The sequence below is a fragment of the Setaria viridis genome, chromosome 7 (genome assembly GCF_005286985.2).
Source record: "Setaria viridis chromosome 7, Setaria_viridis_v4.0, whole genome shotgun sequence".
NCBI classification, from domain to species: Eukaryota; Viridiplantae; Streptophyta; class Magnoliopsida; order Poales; family Poaceae; genus Setaria; species Setaria viridis.
The window spans coordinates 25,153,463-25,174,978 of record NC_048269.2 but is presented as its reverse complement, the minus strand read 5'-3'; the positions used below and the strand labels follow the sequence as shown (position 1 = coordinate 25,174,978).

The window sequence follows — 21,516 nt, the reverse complement described above, 5'->3', positions numbered from 1 at the left end:
AGGAACGGGCCGCACGGAGTGACTCTACGGACTGTCCCCCACCCAATTTTTTTCCCACTGCAAAAGCCGTAGATCCGCAACAGCTTTTTTACTTACGTGACGATCGCGTCGCATGGAAGGCAAAGCGAAAGCTGCGTCTGCACGGGCTTTAGCTTTCCCGGGAGGGAATCTTCTGTTCAAAAGTCAGCAGTAAATAATTCAGCTTAGAAGACGCGTGAACCGGAAATCTCCCTCTTCTTGTATATACATTATGGACACTTGAATTCGGGCAACAAATGTACAGCGAAAGCTACAGCAGCGTACAGAACTTTCTCTAGTTACAACTTACAACTCACAAATCCAATGAATGAATCAAACAATAATCCTGCTAAGCTTCCAAGGAGTACCACGAACAACGAACTAGCCATCATGCACCGGCAGCAGCAGACTGGGAACGCCGGCGCCTGCACCGGCGAGGGGTACCACGGGGAGCTTCTCGCAGTCGCAGATCTCGATGACGTTGCCGTCGGGGTCGTGGAAGAAGAGCTGCTCCACCACCGTCTCCCCGTCCCGCACCCACGCCGCGACGAACTCCAGCTCCATGTCCGCCAGCCTCGCCTTCATGAGCCCCATGTCCGTGCACTGCGTGACATCGGCAAATGTCAACAACCTGTTAGCTGTCGACTGACGAGGGCGCTGAAATTGTACTGAAAGTAACTGCGAAGGTCACCTGAAAGGAGATGTGGTTGCCCTTGGGGTTGATCGCCGGCGGCCTCGCCGCCGCCGGTGCGTTGGAATCCGAGCCACGTTGCAGCAGGTGTATCCCCATGCCATACTTGTGCAGCCTGCAATAATGTTTTGCCTTGCCCAAATAAACATCAAACAAGCATTCATTTCCATCGGCAGGTAGCAGGGCAACAGTACGAAATGGCTGCTCACCATGCTCCTCCGAAGTCGAGGGACGCCGGGCGTTTGACGAGCTCGAAGCCGAGCACGCGCTGGTAGAAGCCGACGGACTCCTCGACGGAGGCGCACTGGAACGAGACGTGGTTCAGGCGGACGAGAGGGACGGCAGGGCCTGCTGCAGGCTCCTCAACAGGGATGCACTCCATGGCCATGGTTTTGTGACAGAATTTCGTTTCAAGTGGTTTTATGGGAGAGAATTTCGTTTCGAATGGTTTTATGGGACAACTACGAAGAATTGATGACACTTCTGGTTCAGGTCAGGAGGCAGAAAAAGGCCATGTATATATAGGCGCATGCGTACGTCTTACCGTGACGCGGAATCAAGTGATGGTGCTGCGTGCCACTTGCTGGCTTGCAACCACAATTAACACGTCTAATTAAGCTAGCCTTGCAAGAAATGGCCAGCAAATTCAGGATTTCAGGGATCTAGATGCCGTGAGATTTTGACCTCCACGTAGGATCGGTAGTTTGATGCCAATCCACTTACTCGTCCACCGACCTGCCTCTTGCTGACTTGCTTCGTCATGCGATTTGCCTGACCCGTGATGCCCTGATCTGGCGATGTCTATGCTTGGCTGCTTCTCCATTACTAAGCTCCTATTTGCTGTGAAGCAGCAGTACTTGTTCTCTTCAGAGGCAACTTATAGTAATCCTACGTCATTAGCCTCTAGAAAATGGCAACCTGTTCTGTTACTATCTTCTGCACACCGGTTCAGGATTGGGATGCCGACTGGACTAATTTCGTTTCAGATCCGCTACGCGTTCTGGAACCCGAAGAAGGAATTTCGAGGACGTCGAGTCGTCGACCCCACTCTGGAGCAAACTGCTGCAAACGCAGGCTCTTTCTTTTCGACGAACCACACGTACTAGTCTCTAGAACAAACCGTTTCTACGTATGCACGCATACGCGAGATAGATGTCATGTTCCGATGTCTCAAGTATTGCACTGTTGAGCATTCAGTTCCGTGACGACAATAATTGTTTTAGGCTGACTACAGATAAGAGTCAAGATCCATGTCAATTATCGTGAAACACACTAGAAAAAAAGAAACTCAGAAAAGAAAAGAACAATATCCGACCGTGTATTTTGTTACGGACGGCATTAGTCGTTGGATCTAATTTCTAATTTTGCACCTCGCCCTATAAAAAGTAAACTAAAGTAAGGCCCTACCTATACATCTAAATTATCCATTCTTGCCATTATAAATAAACACCTAAATTTATCTATATTACCCACATGTCTTGCCCAGCTTTGTCATTATTGAAAATAACACAAAGTGACCCCTAAATTGGTAGCAGGACATTTTACACAAGTTCAGTCGCGAGTCACAGCAATTGACCTCATCCCGACCAGCAAAGTATCAGGATCACTTCGCACAAAACAGAACCGACCATTTCTCGAGCAACTTTTTAAACACTAGAAATGAATTGGGAATTTCTGAAGTCGAGGGCACGCGCAGACACGGTATTCTGGATCACATCAAGCGTATTTGGTAATCTGGAGTACGAGGTGGCTGGCACTGCCCGCTAGGGGCATGCTCATTATAGCCTAGCTGATGTAGCGGTGTAACCAAGTTTGTTTGGTTGGCAGGCTGGTTGGAGATAGCGTGCATGCGACATGGGCCCGGGCTAACTATCTCTTTGAGAGAATGTTTGCCTAGATCATAAGTGAGATGTGATCTTAGTCAATATCATCATATCCACGGGGAAACTTGTATAGGGGCTCAGATAAAGGTTGAAAATCCTAACTATCTAATATTGGTGGACTACGAAGTTGCATATGAAACATGACAACAGCACATAAAAGATGAAAACTCTGAAGAATGAAATGGCATGCAAAATAAAGACTAAAGCAACCAAAGGAACAACCAAATACCGTAATTCAAATGCCACCTCTTCCTTGTCAACACCTGATCGTCACATTGAGAATCATATATATGAATGCATTTATACATAACCACAAATGGACAATCACATGAATTAGATGAATATGAATTGCAACACATGAGAGTGATCATGAAGTCATGAACATTCAATTGGAACATGAACAATGACATGGATAGTGAATCCAAGCTGCTCTGTGAAGGTGCCCCATGCAAATCGACCATCATCACCGATAATTGATCTACCCAACCCGACTTATTTCCCCTTCGATCCACAAATATTACATAAACAATCACAATCATAAGCTCCAATCATACCTAGACGCTGATGCCATTTGCCTCCAACATCACAAGACCCTAGCAACTACTAGATCTGTACATCTACATTATTGGATCGTCTACAACAAGGAAGAAGGCGAGTCGGAGGTTGAAGAAGAGGAAGACAAGTAGGACTATTGGGCAGGAGCATATTAACCCCATCTGCATAAGGATGAAGAAGACTTCGAGCATCACCAACGAGGCGATGAAGAGGAAGATGATGAGCAACATCAATACCATAGGCAAAGAAGACCTTTACCACTGCTCAGCACCCGTGTTGGAGCTAAAGTAGAACATAAACATGGACTCGAAGAGGAAGCCCACACACACTGCTGCTGCCAACGCCACTCGAGCCCCTCGATGCCGCCTCTGGAGGTGGAGAGATGGAATAGAGGTGCGAACGTCTGAGTGGGGATATGAGTAAAGAGTAGTGAGGAGAGGAGGCGGTGTTGGCATTCCCTCTTATGCCATTGTGATTGGGAAGTAACTCTCTAGCAGTTTCACCTCTTCCGCGTGAGCTTGCCAGCGGTAGTCCAAAAGTGTTAATTTTTTAGATGCTTTTGCATGGCATGGTCCTACCTCAAGAGAAACAGTCGATTGGATATTTTTTTTGTTTCTAGGTGCAGATGTTGGGTGCTTTAAGCACCTTACAGGTTGCTGCATCCTGCAACCTAGCTCCCACCTCATCGTCCCATATTTTACCTATGAGAGTATATCCACTAATCATTGGAATCCAACTAAATGCAGTAGTATTTTATTCAAAAGGACATAATCAGGTCTAAATATACTGAAGGCAGCAATTTTTTATTTAAAAGGACATAATCGGGTCTAAGTATACTGAAGGCAGCAATTTTTAATTTAAAAGGATATAATCGGGTCTAAGTATAATAGTATATCTATATGCAGATTTTCATTTGCACCCTTATACCTTTCATATATTACGTAACAAATAAGGTCTCAATCAATCACATATTCATATGTGCTAGCGGTTAGGTAGCCCTTTAGGTTTCATCTGGGAAAGTTTGCAATGGCTTCGGATTCAATTTTTTATAAAAATTGAGACACTATAGCTTGAAGCTATTTTGCAAATCATGGAAAAATGAACTAGGATGACGTCCGTCTTTTTTCTTCACCAACTTTGTTTTACGGGTGAAGCCGTTTTGAAAGAAATCTTCCTAAATAGCCTCTTAATCATTCACGTTTAATCATTGGAGGACACATGACACGACAAATTTTCTCGTAGACACCTAGACACTAACATTTAACAACAATCCAAGTGATCAAACACATGGGAGTGATCTCTCCAGGCCCAAAACACAGGTATCCCAATGTTCCGGCGCTACGAACAGGGTAAGTGGTTGTTTTTCTTCTGGTTTCTGAATCGCGATCGATTAAGACCTCGTCTGTTATCGCCTCAACTGCGTGCGCCCGTCCGTGGCTACGGACAAAACCGCGCGCCTGGGTGGGGCTCCTCCTTTGTCCTTGCCGGCCCGGATTCAATTCGCTTGAGCGGTAGAAAACACGCGGCTCTCGTCGGCCTGACCTGACGACGCAGTTTTCCGTAAGTACTCTGTATAGAGTATATACCCAGAGACAGAGAGTGACGCTTCTTTCATCCCGTCGTCCGCTCGATCGTCGCGTGGCTGAAGAAAGAAGAGTCTGTGACCACTGCCCACAGTCCACGCACCTGCGATTCTTCAAAGAAACAGCGAGAGCGCGAGTCGTTGAGAGCACGTACTTACGTGCACTGTGCTTGTGGTTTGTTGGTAGTTCTGTCCTGCTCCTGCATACGCGCGTTGCTTTGAAATATGCAGCGGCTGTGCCGACGGATTCATTCAAAGCCTTCTGTCGTGAGGCGGAACATCTCTATATACAGTACAGTCCCCGCTTGCCGAGTAGTTGCTGCCAGCCGTAGCCCCCATCCTGTTTATATAGCGCAGCGCGATAGGGGCCTACCACCCAATGCTAGGGTGGGCGCCCCCGATCAGAGCGCGGATCAGGGTCCTGATGGGCTTTTAGACCCATTGGGGAGGAGATCAATCTAACAGTTGTATCGTAAGTACTACGTGCGGTTTGGAATACACATCAAGCGTTCGTACAAAGAATAAAGTTCAATGACGAAGGTTGTTGCACGGACAGTGTTTAGTTGTGTTCTTCGAGAGGGATGTAGTGCAGTAGTACAACTTTTGCATTATTAGTGTCCGGTGGACGGTGGTACGACCTAGCTGGACTCGCTGCAGTGATTTTGTTAGGAAAGCAGGCAGTAGCTGGCAGGCCAAGAGCGGAATGGTGATCACCCAAAAAGGTTGGTCAGTGGCCAGTGCTCGCATGACCAACTCCGTGGTAGCTGCAGCAAGTTGATTTCACCTTGATGAATAGTCTGTGTCATGGTAAAAGCTGTATTGGTGCTCATGGGATGGCCGGCTTCTGCACGAAACGGCTCAGGCACGTGTGTGTTCAGTTGTTCGTAATCGTAGTGGTGGTAAATTTAGATTTAAATTTTAGACTTACTTTACATAATAGATTGAATGATCTTTTTTTGCGAGGAACAGATCAAATAGATCAAATGGCTATAATAATTAGAGTGCACTGAATTGATTGTTCTAGAATTCATCTATCTTTTCTAACATGACATATGAACGTGGAGACTCCATTAGTGATAAGGACGTGAGTTACATTAGAATAAACATGCACTTGTATGACGTCGACATCGTGAAGACACTTTCCGAGAAACTTATCAACATTGTCACTGCTCTTCCCCTAAATTTATCATATACTTCTTCCTCTTCCTTATCTTTTCTCTACTCTTCATCTAGCTCCAATGGGTAGGGGGCTTGAGCCCCCTCATCCATGTTTGTCTCTGATGGTCGATAGAGGGCGTGGCAACGGTGACAACTGCTCTGTTGCGGTGTTGACTCTAGTGACCCATCCTACAGATGTCATATTGATCCCAATGGGTACGGATCACCTTCTTAAATTTGCGGATGCATTCAACACTATTTATGTTGTTTTCTCCTTGCTTGAAGAAGAACACAACTAGCATTAGCGCACGCATATACAACCATCTTATCTTATTATTACTAACTGAAATCTCACTTTAATCAACACAAAACATATTGTCATTAGTTAAAAATACCTTAAAAAACACACCGGCACATGATTCTAAATTACTTATTTATGCTATTACTAATGTAGTTTATGCTATTACTAATATAGAAATACTACTATATGTGTCATCATGTATATGTGCAATCAATAATTTAGTGCTCCCGTTTAATTCGAGATAACCGGTAGCACCATCTATCCTTGTCGCACAAATCAATCACCTTTTTACCGTGTGTCAAAATCACAGAGGCTCAAAAGAGCAAGCAGCAGCTAGCAAGTAGTAGTACTTGATGTTTGCTCGCGATATGGTCGACACTCGACTTTGATTAGAGTTGAAGGTAAGCATGCGCGCTCTCGGCATCAATCAGCACCGTCTCTTTTCCTCTCCTCCCAGGGCCTTAGCTTTGGACATCACACACACAGAGGACTACAGGAGGACAGCGCACAAGAATCAAACGCTAACGCATCGCAAAACTTTATTGCATTGCAAGCTGCAACAACATGTCTACTTGTCTATGTACCAGAATTCACAATTCTGGCGCAGCATCGTGGATTCCATTCCGGATGCAGGAATCGCAGCTCGCCAAAGAAGCAGGCCGAGCCTACCGAATCTCAAATGAACTGGGAATTTTTAAAATCCCTTGGAGCGCGCACACACTGATCTAGATAGTAGACTCCGCTGGTGCTGGTTGCTGGACCACCATGGCTCACTGAAGGAAAGAATTCCCCTCACATGTTTTTACTGCCAAAGTACGCCCCACTGGACCCCGGCCGAAAAGGACAGGAATTTCTTGATCTGGAACGAGGACGGGACTGCGTCAAGTACCTAGATCCAACTTCTAAATTACACCCCTTATCTCTCTCGGAATAGCAAATAAGCCCACCAAGTACGTGCAATGGCCTCCTCTTTCGTTCAGTGACAAGAGAAACAGACTTTCAACCATCGAAGTGCTCAAACACAGAATTATCCTTTTTTTCCGCGAGGAAATTGAGCGCTCCCGTGCAATCTCCTCCGGTTCCGGCTACCTCAGTAGGAAGAGAACGCCGTTGTCTAGTACTCTAGTAGCCGATCGAAACGACCGGGAGAAGTGGCCGCTTTCTGACATGTGATGGATCGAAGGGCTTGTTGCCTCAGCTGTTACCCGCGCCGCGCCGCAGCGCCGGCCGCGGCCACCGACAGTGCTTCGCTTCGCTCCGAGCGGCAGAAAACACGCGGCACCCGTCGGCGTGACGCACGTCCCCCCGCACGATTCTGACGATGCGCCGGTGAGCTTTTTGCATCACCTGACGTTTCTTTCCCGCTCGTCGCGCTCACGAAGGACATGGTGACGTACGCGCGCTGCCTACGCGGCACGGGGCATGGACCATGCACGATGCACCCGCCAACGAAGACGACTCCTCGAGAAAAATTGTAAAAGGACCCGGGAGTTGGGGATCGAGGGGAAGGGGAGTCCCCAATTCCCCCATGCTGCTGCTGCAGTTCTGCTCCGCGTTCTGCCAGTTGCACTGCTTCGAAATGGGCAGCCGCTGGCTAGCGTGGCGAGGACCAATTCAAAGGCTTTTATGTCGCGCCACGGGACGGGACTGCCTTTTGCTGCGAACGGCCCACTGTTGCCTGTTGGCTTTTACGAATAGTAGCATTCCAACCTACACACTGTACGTGACATATTTACTAGTTAATTGCGCTTTGGTACGCAGCTCTTTTCTCTTGGAAATAAAGTTTCTGGCCCAGCTAGCTTGCACGGATAGACTCGTGGGCTGTACACTTGTACTATACTTGTATGCTTCGAAAGAGAGATAAAGCTTCAGTGACCACTGTGTGTTTGCACCTTGCGAAAAGACAGGCAGGATGGCCAAAATTGTTACAAATGTTAAATCTAGACCCTTTGCCCCCCCCAAAAAAACTACTGCACTTCAGACTTCTCCCCGTTGAGATTGATGGTTAGTTTGTCAGTTAGGTGAGGGATCTTGCCTGCGCCAGTTTTTCCACGCCTAGAACGGAACGATTGCTGACAACCTGCCATCACATGCATCAGGAGATCGAGTTTAATTCGAGACAACTCGCACACGAGAGAACGTAGAGCGCGAGATACAAGTGCGTGACACCTCGAGTAAAACCCAAGTAACCTCAGGGCTCAGGGAAGCTCCCAACAAACAGGATTTGCTTTACCACCAAGGCATTGTAACCGCCAGTCCCATCAGCGTGAATCTTCACCCTTTTCCCAACAAAAAAAAAACCATTTCTCTAATGCAGGATCGTGCATCGCTCATCCCACTAATCAAGTCGGTCGGATTATCCTATTCTAATTTCTATCCACTAGCCGCAAATCTGCTTCGGCAAGGCGCCTGCACTGTCCAACTGGGGCAGAACGGGAGCCGCCGCAACCGACTGCACCGCGCGAGCCGCCGCAATACGGTTGCGAGGCGAGGGCCTGCACGCAAAACGTGCGGCGAAGGCGGTAGAAAAACAGAAGGAATCAACGGTCCCCTCCTCTCCGTGCGGTGTGGGTGTGTGGGGTAAAAGCAAGCAGGCGAGGAAAAGGAGGCCAGGGCCCGGGGGGAAGAAAAGGCTAGCCACCGTCCTGTGTGATCCTCCCAACTCCCAAGCGGACACGACCACCAGATCGTGGGGGAGGAGGAGGGTGGTGGTGGTCGTCGCCTGATCGCCTTCGGGTGCCTTGGCTTGCTTCCCCTCCGCTCGCTGCTCCAACCGCCAGTGCGCCAAATCTCTTCCCAATTCTCACTCCGCAGCCGAAGCAGTGCTCGTGCTCTGGCCGCCATGGCCTTCACAGCCGCCGAGCTCAGCCCCGGCGCCGTGTGGCCATCTCCAGGCCTGGTAAATTTCACTCCTCCCTCTTGTTACCAGCTCCCGCGTCGCTGTCGCTTGAGCATTACAGCTTCGCCGTGGAGACTGCGATCTACTCTAGCTTGGTGCCACGGTGATGATTGGTGACTGGTGAGGCGCGGGTAAATTATGAGCAGTAGGGAGATTGTCTTGTCATGTGATCCTGCTCCCCGTCGGTGGGATCGTAGAAAAAAAAAAGGTCTCCATGACTCTACCGGCGTCCTCGGGAAGCAGGAAGGGTCAACATTGCCATGAGTGGCTACGCTGGTAGATTCGGGGCGCCCCTCCCTCCTCGTCTTCCCCGGCCTAATCAGTGTGATTCCGATGTAGAAGTAGGCGACACGCTAACCACCATCCTAATCAGCTGCAGCAGCCAGCAGCAGCGCGCGGCGGGGGACCCGCGAGGAGTGCCCTCCCGCCTCCCTCGCTCCGCTACCTACTAGAGCAACTACCCGCTCGACAGCTTCGCTAGCTAGCTCCTCTCCTCCTTCCAGATCACCAGAGTAGGGCGGGCGGGGGTGCTCGGTTTCCCCTGTTCGTTGCTTTCGTTGGCTTTGTTGTTTGTTTTCGATGTGGGTGCGCTTGCCTATAATGCTGTGGTCTTGGCAGATGGTGTAGGGGCAGGGGAAGGGGGCAGAGGAGGGGGGTGAGAGAGGAGACGAAGGAGAGAGAGATGGGGGCGATTGGAGGCGACGCGCCGGTGCAGTGGGACAAGGTTGATGGGGCCGAGGTGGCCAATGGAGGCGGCGGAGGCGGTGCGGGGAGGCTGGAGAAGATACTGGTCTCGGTGAGGCTGAGGCCGCTCAGCGACAAGGAGATTGCAAGGGGGGACCCGGCCGAGTGGGAGTGCATCAACGACACTACCATCATCTCCCGGAGCACATTCCCAGACCGGCCTACTGCTCCGACTGCATATTCATTTGGTTTGTGGTTCTCAAATCTGTTCCCCATTGTTATTACCAAATTACAGTGCTATTCGTTATTTTGGTCTTCCTGTATGCATGCTTCCCTGCAAGTTTTCCTCAGAAATTGGCTGTCCAATACATTCTCATGCCAATTTTCAGTTGCATTTCGAGGAAGGCATTGCTCGGAATTTTGAATATCTGTTCTGGACTCCATTCCCAGATCATCAGTTGTTTATTGCTATATATACTCCTTGACTAAGCTGATTATGGAGTAATGATCTGACAATGAACAACTTGGAGCCACTCTTTCAGTGCAGCAAGAATGTCAAGCTACCATAAAGAAACTCACCTGAAATCAAACTGACTTCAGTTTAGAAATAAACTTGGGTGATCTTATTCTAGTGCACAGATTTTCATCTTGCTATTTACAGATTGCCATTGAGGCTTTACTTTGCTCATTGCACAAGTATGCACTGCAAAATTCTCTTACTTTCCAGCTATGTTGTTGTGTGCAGCTTCTTTGACACAATTCTGTTCCTTTGCAGACAGGGTATTCCGTACTGACTGCAATACCAAAGAGGTATACAATGAAGGGGCCAAGGCAGTTGCCCTCTCTGTAGTTAGTGGCATTAACTGTAAGTCTATGCTGCCTATCTTACTCTGACTCATTTGAATCCAAAGCATTCTATGAACTCACTAAAATGTGATTTCTTTTCCCCCTTTATTTGCCTGCAATAGCAAGTGTTTTTGCATATGGTCAAACGAGTAGTGGAAAGACATACACCATGAATGGAATAACGGAATATACAGCAGCAGATATCTATGATTACATTGCCAAGGTAACCAAAGAATCCTTCCTATTGTTTTATTCGTAACAGAGCTTGAAATTGTACTGTTTTGGCTTGTCAACTGATAAGCGTGCCTTTTTCTTGCAGCATGAGGAGAGAGCATTTGTATTGAAATTTTCAGCAATTGAAATATATAATGAAGTTGTAAGGGATCTTCTTAGTGCAGAAAGCACATCTCTTAGGCTTTGGGATGATGCGGAGGTCAGAGCAAAACTTACCTTTATTTAAGAGAGAGTAAAAGCATCCTGCTGTGCCCATGCACTGATAATAGTTTGATTTTGCTTATTCTACAGAAGGGAACATATGTAGAAAACCTTACTGAGGTTGTCTTGAGGGACTCGGACCACCTTAAAGAACTTATTTCTGTGTGTGAAGGTGGGTACTGTTTGTACTTTATTTAATGTCTAATTGGTGATTACTGTCGTCTCAGTGTACTTTGTGTGCTTGTACCAGCTCAAAGGAGAACTGGAGAGACGTACTTAAACGAAAACAGCTCCAGATCACATCAAATACTTAAGCTGGTTTGTCTTCTGCTTGATTGCATGTTGAAATAAAAGGAAAAAAGCCTTGACAGATTTGTGTAAAAACAGTTGCTGCCTAATTTCATCACTTATGACTTGTTTTGATTCTTTCAGACTATTGAAAGTTCTGCTCGTGAGTTCTTGGGTAAGGACAAGTCAACTACACTTGTCGCTAGTGTGGTAAGAACTAATATTTTGCTCATATTTCTTTCATGTCATAAAATGAGAAGTGTAAGCATTTTTGTTGACTGCAGAACTTTGTTGATTTGGCTGGAAGTGAACGTGCATCTCAGGCATTATCAGCTGGTACTAGGCTGAAGGAAGGTTGCCATATTAATAGAAGTCTACTTACCCTTGGAACTGTCATACGGAAACTAAGGTTACAACCTTAACTTGATATTTTGCATAGTATTGAGTTCCAGTTTAGTAAGCTCATAGGATGGAACCCTTGTTTATTTCTTCGGAGCATTGTAGCATAACCTATTTTCGCTTATGCAGCAAGGTAAGAAATGGGCATATACCATACCGAGATTCAAAGCTCACACGCATATTACAGCCTTCTCTGGGAGGCAATGCAAGAACAGCAATTATTTGTACAATGAGCCCAGCCCGAAGCCATATGGAGCAGTCAAGAAATACTCTGTTGTTTGCAAGCTGTGCAAAGGAAGTGGTCACAAATGCCCAGGTCAACGTGGTTATGTCTGATAAAGCGCTAGTTAAGCAATTGCAAAAAGAACTTGCGAGGTTGGAGAGTGAATTGCGATGCCCAGCTTCATATTCCGGTCTTGAAGCATTGGTGAAGGAAAAAGATAGCCAAATCCGGAAGGTTACTGCTACTTCTGACTACTCTTTTTTCCTGTACTCATCTCAGCATTTCTTTGTACATGAAGGAACTTAAGAGCCATAGTGAACTATGCACGTGGCATACGTCGTTTATCATTCCAGTTGTTTTCAGTGACAAAGTAGGACTTCCTTAACATGACGTGAAGGTTTCATGTGTTCTTCTTTGCAGATGGAGAAAGAAATTAAGGAATTGAAGTCACAACGTGATCTCGCTCAATCTAGACTGCAAGATTTGCTCCAGGTTGTTGGAGATAACCATGGTTCGAAGCACCCCGTGGTACATGCACTTTATTGCATTCTACCATAGCTCATTAGTCCTAACTGTTGCTTAATAACAAAATATATTTTTATCTCTGTACAAATGTAGGCTTCTGGAAGAAACTTTACTTTTGATGTTCCTCAGCCATGTGAGGATGAGCAATCAACAACATCAGAAGTTGTCAGCAGTGGCCAAAATTTTAGATTTCAAGGACGCCAGATAGCACAAAGAGATTATAGGCCACAGCAATCTGAAAATAATGCACAGTTTGCTACCTCTCTTAGCTATTCAGTGTGCAGTCCTCCATTCAGTGGGATGCCCCCAACTAATGGCAGAGATGATAACTCTCAAATATCTAATGAAGATTCAGAGGATCTTTGCAAAGAAGTAAGGTGTATAGAGACAAATGAAACAGAAGAAAATGAATGTTTAGAGTCATTGGCTGTGGGAAGCAATAGTCTGCAAGATTCGAATGTGGGTTCTAGTATGCATGGGAACAATGATCCAAATCCATCTGTGTATTCTAGACAGAATGATGTATCTCCTATTACCCTTGAACAACATCTGGAGAATGTCAAAAAACCATTTGCCAATCTTGTCATGGATCTGGGATCCTCTACACGTAACTCGTCAAGCTCAAGAGTAATTGGCAGAAGCAGGAGCTGTAGGTCTTTGATGGGTTCTACTCTTTTCGAAGACTTGGAGAAGGAAGATTGCACCCCTCCAAGCAGAAGTTTCATGGACCACCCAGGGAGACCTGAAGGGTGTCAAAGAAGGGTATCTGCACTGAACTATGATGCAGAAAGTGAAACTTTATCAAGGGCAGGGTCAATGCTTTCTGAAATTACCACTGCGAGGGATGGACTCAAGCCAAACGGCTCTGTTGCTGGTGACACGGAATTTGCTGGCATAGGTGAATTTGTTGCGGAGCTAAAAGAAATGGCCCAGGTTCAGTATCAAAAGCAACGTGGTGATCAGGTGCGGAACTGGAAATGTTTTGGTGCTCATGCCGGCACAGCTCATTATACTATTTCAACTTACATAAACTTCAGCACACAGTTATTGTGCTACAGTTTTAAATTGGCCCTCATGATCTTGCTTTCCATAATTTGATTTCAACTCATTGGAATAATGTGATGTGCCAAATTTCATTTACCACTTCTATTTTGTTATGATTGTCAGGCTGAGAATGGAGAATTAGCAGAAGGGACGATAAGGAGCGTGGGACTGGATCCGATCATGGATGCCTTGCAATCACCTTCGCGTTGGCCATTGGAATTCGAGAAGAAACAGCAAGAGATCATTGACCTGTGGCATGGATGCAACGTTTCCTTGGTCCACAGGACTTACTTCTTCTTGCTGTTTAAAGGGGACCCAGCCGACGCCATCTACATGGAAGTAGAGCTTAGGAGGCTATCATTCCTCAAAGATACCTACTCCAATGGAAGCATGGGACGAAATGTGGTGGCAGGCAGCCTGAACACTTCCCTGGTTTCAAGGTAACTCATCTTCACCATGCTTCGCACAACTTTGCTTCGTCGCGTCACTCGAACTCAATGACCTCCTATGCACTTGTGCAGTGCAAAGAAGCTGCAACGGGAGAGGGAGATGCTCTGCCGTCAGATGCAGAAGCGGCTGACGATCCAGGAACGGGAGAGCATGTACACCAAGTGGGGAATCTCGCTGTCCTCCAAGAGGAGACGACTGCAGGTGGCTCGGCGCCTCTGGACCGAGACCAAGGACCTGGAGCATGTGAGGGAGAGTGCGTCCCTCGTCGCCAGACTGATCGGGCTCCTGGAGCCGGGGAAGGCCCTGAGGGAGATGTTTGGACTCAGCTTCGCGCCGCAGCAGTTCACCCGGAGATCGCACAATAGCTGGCGATATGGCCGTTCTCTCGACTGATCGAACTCAAAAAACTGCAGCTGACAAAAATGTTCCCTTTTTCCGTTGTCCCTTTTTTTTTCTTTTGTGTAGTAGATTGTTACTGCTCTGTTGGAAATAGAAATTCGTGAGTCGTGCCATGGATCGCGAGGAAATTTCGTAGCATCTCTTTGCGCACACTGCCCTAGCTCGCGCACTCAGGACTCAGCCTGTCTTGGCGCACGACGGGACAGACTGATGCTTGTGTAAATGCCACAAAATTTCAAACAGTCCATGGCGGAATGTACAAAACTGTAGCTATAGGTGGGCTGTTTCAGAAGCCCATCAAGTAGGTACTCTTGGGCTGTGTTGTTCATGACGTCCGTGCTGCAGCAGCTGTCTCCCAAATGGAGTTGCCTAAGCCATCTCTCATTACAGTTCTGGCCAAATATCGAGTGGAGATGAAATCTGCTGAAATTTTTGGAAAAACGAAAGAGGTACTATTTAGCGAGTTTAAAATTCAAGATACGGCCGTAGCCGATGAAGCATTCTACATCAATGTTGTCATAACCTTTGAGAACTTGATTCCAAAAGAACGTTTGAGAACTTCCAAGTTTGATTTTTCTTTTATACATAAATTACAATTAATCAGTATCTTTACCGGATATATGCTATCCGGACATGTGAACAGTGTCTGATAATTCTGTTGCATACTTGCAATACATGTTGACCGAGAGCGTTCCCCTCCCTGAATCTCTAAAAAAAAATTGGTGATACGAGTCTCCAGAATTCTAACATGTCCCACCGGGTGCTCATCGTTGATCCACCCACGTGAGCAGTGAGCTGTTCTGAACTTGACAACTTGTTGTGACTTCCCGGATCAGATAAGGACGCGGTAAATGGGCATAGAACATGACTTCACTGGAATGTTGTCCGAACAAGTAATGTTTCAGAATGGTTGGTAAGGAATTGTATAATGCCGGATGACAAAGAAGGGGATCAGCATTGAACTTGGCCTTGGGGTGTCGATTAAGGGCGGTGGAAGGAACACTGTGCTAGTCGTCTGGTATTATATGCACAAGTGCACTGCATTTTCGTCGCTCCAGCTCATTGTTTCTTGCAGGCACAAGTGAACGATCAATTCGATCATGACGCAGTCAAGCAGGGCACTCCAAAGTCGTCCTATCGACTAGGCAGTTTTGTTTCAGGCGCCGACGGGTAGTTTCAGGGTCGTTGATCTTGTATTCATGTTCTTAAACGCTTGCTGATGGATAAACTTCTTGTCCACCGGCTGAGTCATATGCATTTGCTTTCTTGCAAGTTATTCATGAGATGCTGTATCGGTTGGGCAGCAATCATCAATCATAACTTTGTTTTTGTCAAAGATATACTCCTAAGTCCTAGCCATGCAGGAGAGATAATCTCCTTGCTGAAAGGAAGATGATAGATTAAAAAACAAGGTAGGGATGGCCAATCCTTCATTATTAAAAAAGAATACAGAAGTTGTGCTGAAGAGAAAAATTAGGCGGTGGCAGAATGTACGGAGCATCCCACAAAAGGCATAAAAGCATCCTAGTTTGATCTACATCAACTCTTTGTATAACCAAACAACGTAGAAAAGGAGCACCAAAAAAGAATGCACGGCACCTCCGTCTTACGCAAATGAAGAGGCAGGCGCAATTCTCTAATCACAAGCCAACCATCTTATCTTCGCTTATTAAAGAAAATAGTATCTTCTTCTTTCTTGGAGAACAATAGTGGGTCTTTTAAAGAACAAATAGTACATCTGTTTCAAGTTCATGTTGAGTTTAGTTAATACCCCCTCCGATCGCAAACATACCTTGCTAGGATATCAAAATGACACTTTGACTGAAAATATTTATAAAAACGTATTATTCCAAAGATAAGTAATTTCGTAATACAAAAATGTTTTCACTAGAAACCATTTTTTTGTGCTGCCAGCCTATATTATTTTATTATTAATGGTGAAAGTTAATAATGTTTACTTAGAATAAATCTTAATAGATTTATATTAGAGAGGTACTAGTAATATCTCCTCAAACGATTTAAACTTATATATAAGCAAAAGAAGAATTAAACCACCATATGCCCCTTTGTTTTTCGTCAGAATCCTGTCTAACCCATAAAACAAGAAGAAAAAAAGGAACACAAATAAAAGGCGAAATTAGTTGACACGCTCATCGGTCCGCAGGACTGGAATCAAAGGACCACTCTACTAACCCAGAAGTGAAACCTCCACATCAATCACTTTCTACTACTATTAAAAAGGATTTAACTAATGATGATTGGCAGCTTAGAATTTTGAATTTCGCATTTATCAGCGCATAAAGTCCCTGGTTTCGTCTTCACCGCCATAATAATCACATGATGACGACACCAACAGCGACGTATTAACCCAAACCCAGCGCCGAAGGCCGCCGAACCCGCGACCTTAATCCTCCCTTCGGATAAACAACTCCCCCTTTCCCTCTCCCCACCCAAATCCCCAGCTCCTCCAACCTCTCCCCTTCTTTCCTGTCAGCGGCGACGGATCCATCGATCGGTTCGATCCAGACACCCTCCCAGGCCTCCGGTTTCGATCGCCAGCGGATCGGATTTATGCAGTCTTACTGCCGCGAGCGCCAGCCATGCCGCGCGGCAGCAGCTTGGGCAAGAGCTTGAACGAGGGGGAGGAGCCGGGCGGCGCTCGGGCGGTTCGGGTTCGGCGTTGCCGGCAATGTCCGGGATGTCCGACTCCGCGGGCGGCGGGCGCAGCGGCGCGGAGCTGATGGTCGAGCAGTTCCACCTCAAGGTGCTCCACGCCGTCCTCGCCGTGCGAACGCCGCGCCCGCTCGCCGCCGCCGCGGCGCCGTCGGCGGCGTCGTTCCGCCGGAGGGACAGGTGGTTCCACCTCCCGCTGCACGATCCGCCGCCGCCTCCCGAGGCGGCCGACCGCCTGGAGCCGCTGGCGCCCGGGGAGCCGCTCGTGTTGGACGTCCTCCTGTCCCCCGCCGGCGGTGGAGCGGGAGCGAGAGCGGGAGGGGAGGTGGTGGAGAGGTGGACGGTGGCGTGCGAGCCCTGGCCGGACGCCGCGGTCGGCGAGGAGGTGGCTGTGAACCGCGCGTACAAGCACTGCTTCACGCTGCTCAGGTCGGTGTACGCAGTACTACGCGTCCTCCCTGCGTACCGCGTCTTCCGCCTCCTCTGCGCCAACCACTCCTACAACTACGAGATGGTCCACCGCGTCGACACCTTCGCCGAGCCCTTCTGGCGCGATCAGGAGGCAGCCATGCGCTCCCACCGCTTCGTCCCCGTCGAGACCCAGCTCGGCCGCCTCGTGGTCTCCGTCCAGTACCTCCCCAGCCTTGCCGCCTTCAACCTCGAGATCACCTCTCTTTCTATAATCCCCGACTACGTCGGCAGCCCGGCCGCGGAGCCCATGCGCGCCTTCCCGGCCTCGCTCACCGAAGCCACGGGCTCCGCCTTCCCACCGTCCAATCAGCTGCAGCGCCCGCACAGCTGGGCTCCGCCTGTGTTCTGCCCGCACTCGCCGGCACAGCAGGCCATGTTCTCGCCGCCACCAGTGATTTACGCCTCACCGACGCCCTCGCCTCCCCACTTTCCAGGTGGGTATCTGCAATCGCGTCGTCTCTTTAGGGGGGAGTCTGCGCCAGTGCCAATACCACAAGGGGGCGAGAGGAGGAGCCCTGTGCACCGCCAGAACACGCTGCCACCGCCTTCTCCGAGAAGAGGAGAGATGGGGACAGCAGGTGCTCAGGAGTCTCCATCAGAGAGTGGCCGGTTGATTGGGAAGTTGGAAGGACTTCGGATAGCTGATCCCCATTCAACCTTGTCACCCAGACATAAGGTGATTCATGACTATGCTTCTACTGTTCTACATATGCTCAGCTGTATTGATACTTCTGTGTGAACTTTGATTCTTCAGAGTTCAAAATTGAATATATCTGACCAGGAGAGCTTTGAAACTGACACTAAATTCATCTTGGATACCTGAAGTCCGGAACTAGAATTATCTGTTTAATGTGTTGCAGTCTGTCGTCTGGCTAATGGATTAATTGTTAGCTTATAATCATTGTTCTTTAGTTGCTACCTTTAGCTTAATAGGTTCATATTTGACACCCTCATTGCATCAGTTCATTTTCTAGAGCAAGGTGGATATGTAGACAATGATATATAAAAGTTGTTAAGAGCCGAAGTATCACAATTTCAACTATTTACACGAGCCAACTCAACTTCGAACCTAATATTTAGCTCTACATTTCTTGCTAAATTATGTTTACCAAACTTCGCTCTGTTAATGTGTTTGATGAAAGTTTTCATGTCACATACAAAGATGAATTTAGCTCTGTTACTCTTCTATTGAACCAATAACCTATAACAAGATGCTCAATTTAACTCTTTTTCTATGCGTGTTGCGGAAAATTTGCTTTGGATTGTGAACAGGTACCACTGGTCCTTGCTGAGAGTAAAGTACTTGTTAAAAATCATTCGGTAATGTTAGTTGAAGTATGAAGAAATGGTTAATGATCTGGTGATTTTCTGAGTACACTCAAAATCAGTTTTGGATGATAGTCTGGTTTCTGGATCTCCCTTTTCTATTTTCCGAGTAGTTTGTCTGTCTTTTACTTTTTTCTGTAGTGTCTTGCCTTAAATTTATTCTCTTCAGTCTACTGAATTTTAATTACAAATGAAATGGCTCCACCAGCTTGAGATCCAAATGTATAATGTTATTATATTAACTAAGTTTATCTGTTGCTCTCCATTGACACTGCTTGGTGATATGCAGGGAAAGGAGAATAAAGATGAATCTGGCAGGTTCTCTGCGCTCTCCTCATGTGATTCCCCTCGGCAAGATGATTCGGATGATTATCCTTTTTTCTGCGATGATGTTGACACACCAGTCTCCCAACCTGGGTATGTTTAAAGTAACATCTTTTCTGTACCATTTTGCTATTGTGTTTTCACCAATTAACCCTAGTGGCTTTATCTGGTCCAGACTAAAAGAGCATACATTCCAGAATTAAATACGACACCTTTTGTGTTCTCAGTAGGCAGTACCACAGTAGCACTGTGACAACTTCCCTGCATATAGGTAGGTCGACTACTGTCATTTGGTAGTGCACTAGTGCATTGGGGAAAGGAATTTCATGGACTATTCTTTGTCTGTAGAAATTACAACAGAAACAAGTCCAGGCTTCTGTAGAAACTACAGCATTGAGCAAATTTAACCAGCCACTCATGGATCTAGCTGTTAAATAATGTTTTGTTATATTCTTGCATATGTGCAAGCTAGGAGCTTGTTTATGCAGATACATGAATGATCATGTCAAAATTGTGTACATGATGAATTTGGTGTTTACAATGAGGATTTAAAGACCTTGGTATGAACAAACCGCCTGCAGTATTAGTGTACAGAATAAAGTGTTGGAAATCACTAGCCTTGAGTAGTAGAACAATTAATTGGCAATCAGTTTGCTGTACCTGTGACAGACCCATCCTAGATGGCCTTGAACCCAAGTGGCGCGACCACAGTCACACCACAAGGGCAGGTAGGAGAACGGAGACTGATAACAGATTGAATTATTGCTTCATGAACATGTTAGGCTGAATAGAGCTTTGCACGGCCCCTAAAACCAAATGTGATCCTATCTCTTAACTGACAGCAAGGGCTGATCTTATCTCCAATTGATATCTAATATAATGTTACCACTTACTGTGACCGATTCTCTTGACTAACAACTCAACTAATGATAAGGAGGCCTGAAACTCTGGTTAATGCAGGGAGCTGTCAAAAGGGACTGCCTGATGCTATCAAACTGATCATGTCAAAATTCTCTTGATATCTGATATATCTTTGTATGTCTGTTTGCCTGTTCAATCAACATAACTAGTTTATCCAATTTGTTATTCAAGCCATATATACTATAATCCATTGACAAAATTACTTTGGTTTTGACTGACCACCTCTTAGCGATATTAATTGCATTGTTTCAGTTTCTTAGGAATATAATTTTATCTCTTGTGGACTATACAGGAGCAGTGATGGGAAGGAAAAAGGTGATCAGGCAGGTCCTTCGTCCCATAAATCTCAAGATGCACAAGTCGGTTCTCTAGTCAACCTGCTGAGAAATGCCCGCCCGCTGCGAGATCCTTGCTATTCCTTACAAACATCAAGGGCTGAGTCCAGTGAAGCAGCCTCAGCAAGCTCCGTCACACCCCGTAGGACATCTGACGCGCTCGAGGAGCTCCAGTCCTTCAAAGAGATAAGGGAGCGACTGCTGTCCCGGAGCAGCGCAAAACATCAAGAGCCACCAGGGAAACCATAGTCATTCTTTCCTTCGTTTCTCTTAACATCACCGCTGAGAAGAGACCCCAAACCACAATACAGGATGCATGGTGAGCTAAGGAAACTTTTGTTGAGGTGCTCATGTATATATGACTGCTGAAATTGATGCTTTTGGTTGAAGATAAGGCACCAGCTTCAACTTATTTCAGCTAAAGAATTACTCACTCACCATTCTTAACGAGTGAGGGCCATGATCCGCTGCTGTTCATACTCTTTTGTGCATATGGGAAGTTAAGCCGATACACGTAGGTGAGAGGGAGCCTGTGATGGATGAACGATGTGCTCTAGTGTGTGCGCGTGTGTAAATTATGTAAACTGCTCGGAACCAAGTGTTCAGTAGACACCGATCTTTGAAGAAGCCCTTCAGAAGACTAGTTTTTCTTTGCTCTTTCTGTTTGAACTCGAAAGTTATGGATTGCTGTCTGCAGTAGGAAAAGAGAATTAGATATATCTGGTGTTGTGTTTTGGTGTTGTTTTATCTTGTCTTTTACCCCCCTATCTTAATGCAATGACAGTTCAAGAAAATATAATCCTTTTTGCCGCTGGTTTTTCAGTCCAGATTTGGTCAAAACAAGGCGAGGATTCTCCAAAGAGGAGCTCGGATTTATTTTATTTGTACCTATCTGTTCTGTTGCACAGGCCCTAGAGACAGTTTCTCGCCGGTTTGAAATGTTGCTGACGCTGTCTGACTGTCTGTTGTCATGTGGATACCGGTAGCGGTAGGAGGCGGCCTGACCGGCGGTCTTGGTCAGAGTTTCCCGTCCTCTCTCTCTTCTCCACTCGTCCTCTGTGGGCCTCGAGATAACCATGGCAGGCC

At 46.7% G+C, this 21,516-nt stretch overlaps 3 protein-coding genes across 3 annotated transcripts; 2 read left to right on the top strand and 1 right to left on the bottom strand.

Annotated features, from left to right (window-relative positions):
- Positions 1-215: 215 nt before the first annotated feature.
- On the bottom strand, positions 216-1,224 carry LOC117863182 (glyoxylase I 4). Its single transcript, XM_034746792.1, has 3 exons — positions 919-1,224; positions 710-824; positions 216-621 (listed from the first exon to the last, which is right to left on the bottom strand). Exons 1-3 carry the CDS (start codon positions 1,095-1,097, stop codon positions 400-402), a joined length of 516 nt encoding a protein of 171 aa, XP_034602683.1. The 5' UTR covers positions 1,098-1,224; the 3' UTR covers positions 216-399.
- A 7,523-nt stretch (positions 1,225-8,747) lies between these two features.
- Positions 8,748-14,493, top strand: LOC117863912 (kinesin-like protein KIN-7F). Its single transcript, XM_034747816.2, is given in 16 exon segments — positions 8,748-9,087; positions 9,706-10,019; positions 10,547-10,636; positions 10,740-10,840; positions 10,937-11,050; positions 11,143-11,224; positions 11,303-11,370; positions 11,485-11,550; positions 11,625-11,749; positions 11,869-11,923; positions 11,926-11,994; positions 11,996-12,196; positions 12,383-12,490; positions 12,581-13,450; positions 13,655-13,971; positions 14,053-14,493. Coding segments are annotated over 15 exon segments (2,838 nt in total). The 5' UTR covers positions 8,748-9,087; positions 9,706-9,769; the 3' UTR covers positions 14,375-14,493.
- A 2,278-nt stretch (positions 14,494-16,771) lies between these two features.
- LOC117864197 (autophagy-related protein 13a) lies at positions 16,772-21,257 on the top strand. Its single transcript, XM_034748219.2, has 3 exons — positions 16,772-18,200; positions 19,140-19,267; positions 20,388-21,257. Exons 1-3 carry the CDS (start codon positions 17,070-17,072, stop codon positions 20,677-20,679), a joined length of 1,551 nt encoding a protein of 516 aa, XP_034604110.1. The 5' UTR covers positions 16,772-17,069; the 3' UTR covers positions 20,680-21,257.
- The last annotated feature ends 259 nt before the right edge of the window (positions 21,258-21,516 follow it).